At 70.4% G+C, this 304-nt stretch overlaps 1 protein-coding gene across 5 annotated transcripts in view; it reads right to left on the bottom strand.

Moving 5' to 3' along the window:
- Positions 1-298, bottom strand: part of PRDM5 (PR/SET domain 5) — an 83,678-nt gene extending 83,380 nt beyond the window's left edge. For all 5 annotated transcript variants that reach the window (XR_001862822.1, XR_001862823.1, XR_001862824.1 and 2 more), the window contains exon 1: positions 148-298. Coding sequence is in view for 2 of the 5 variants with exons in the window: in XM_008635741.2 (XP_008633963.1) it covers positions 148-240 (93 nt within the window). In the remaining 3 variants the exon portion in view is untranslated. The remainder of the gene's footprint in view (positions 1-147) is intronic.
- Positions 299-304: the final 6 nt, after the last annotated feature.

The raw sequence follows: 304 nt of genomic DNA, 5'->3' as shown, positions 1-304 counted from the left end.
GGCTGAGGTGTAGCCCGGGCGGGTACAGTGCTGCAGAGGCGAACTTGGAGCGGGGCAGGGGGGCGGGAGAGCCGCCCAGCTCCCCGGTGATACGTGGCAGCCGCTCCCCGCCGGGCCGGGAGAGGCCGGCCCCCCGCCATCCCCCACCTTCTTCACTCTGCGGGCCGTGTAGAGCCCCATCCCGTCCTGCACCCGGGACGACTTCAGGGCGAACCTATCCGGCACGTACATGCCCAGCATTTTTGCACCGAACTCGGGCCCCGCCGCCTGCTACCGGGGAGAAGGAAGAGGCTTACGGGGGACT

Source organism: Corvus brachyrhynchos, unplaced genomic scaffold, assembly GCF_000691975.1.
Source record: "Corvus brachyrhynchos isolate BGI_N302 unplaced genomic scaffold, ASM69197v1 scaffold105, whole genome shotgun sequence".
NCBI lineage: Eukaryota > Metazoa > Chordata > Aves > Passeriformes > Corvidae > Corvus > Corvus brachyrhynchos.
The sequence above is the reverse complement of the archived record's forward strand: the minus strand, read 5'-3'. Positions and strand labels throughout refer to the sequence as shown.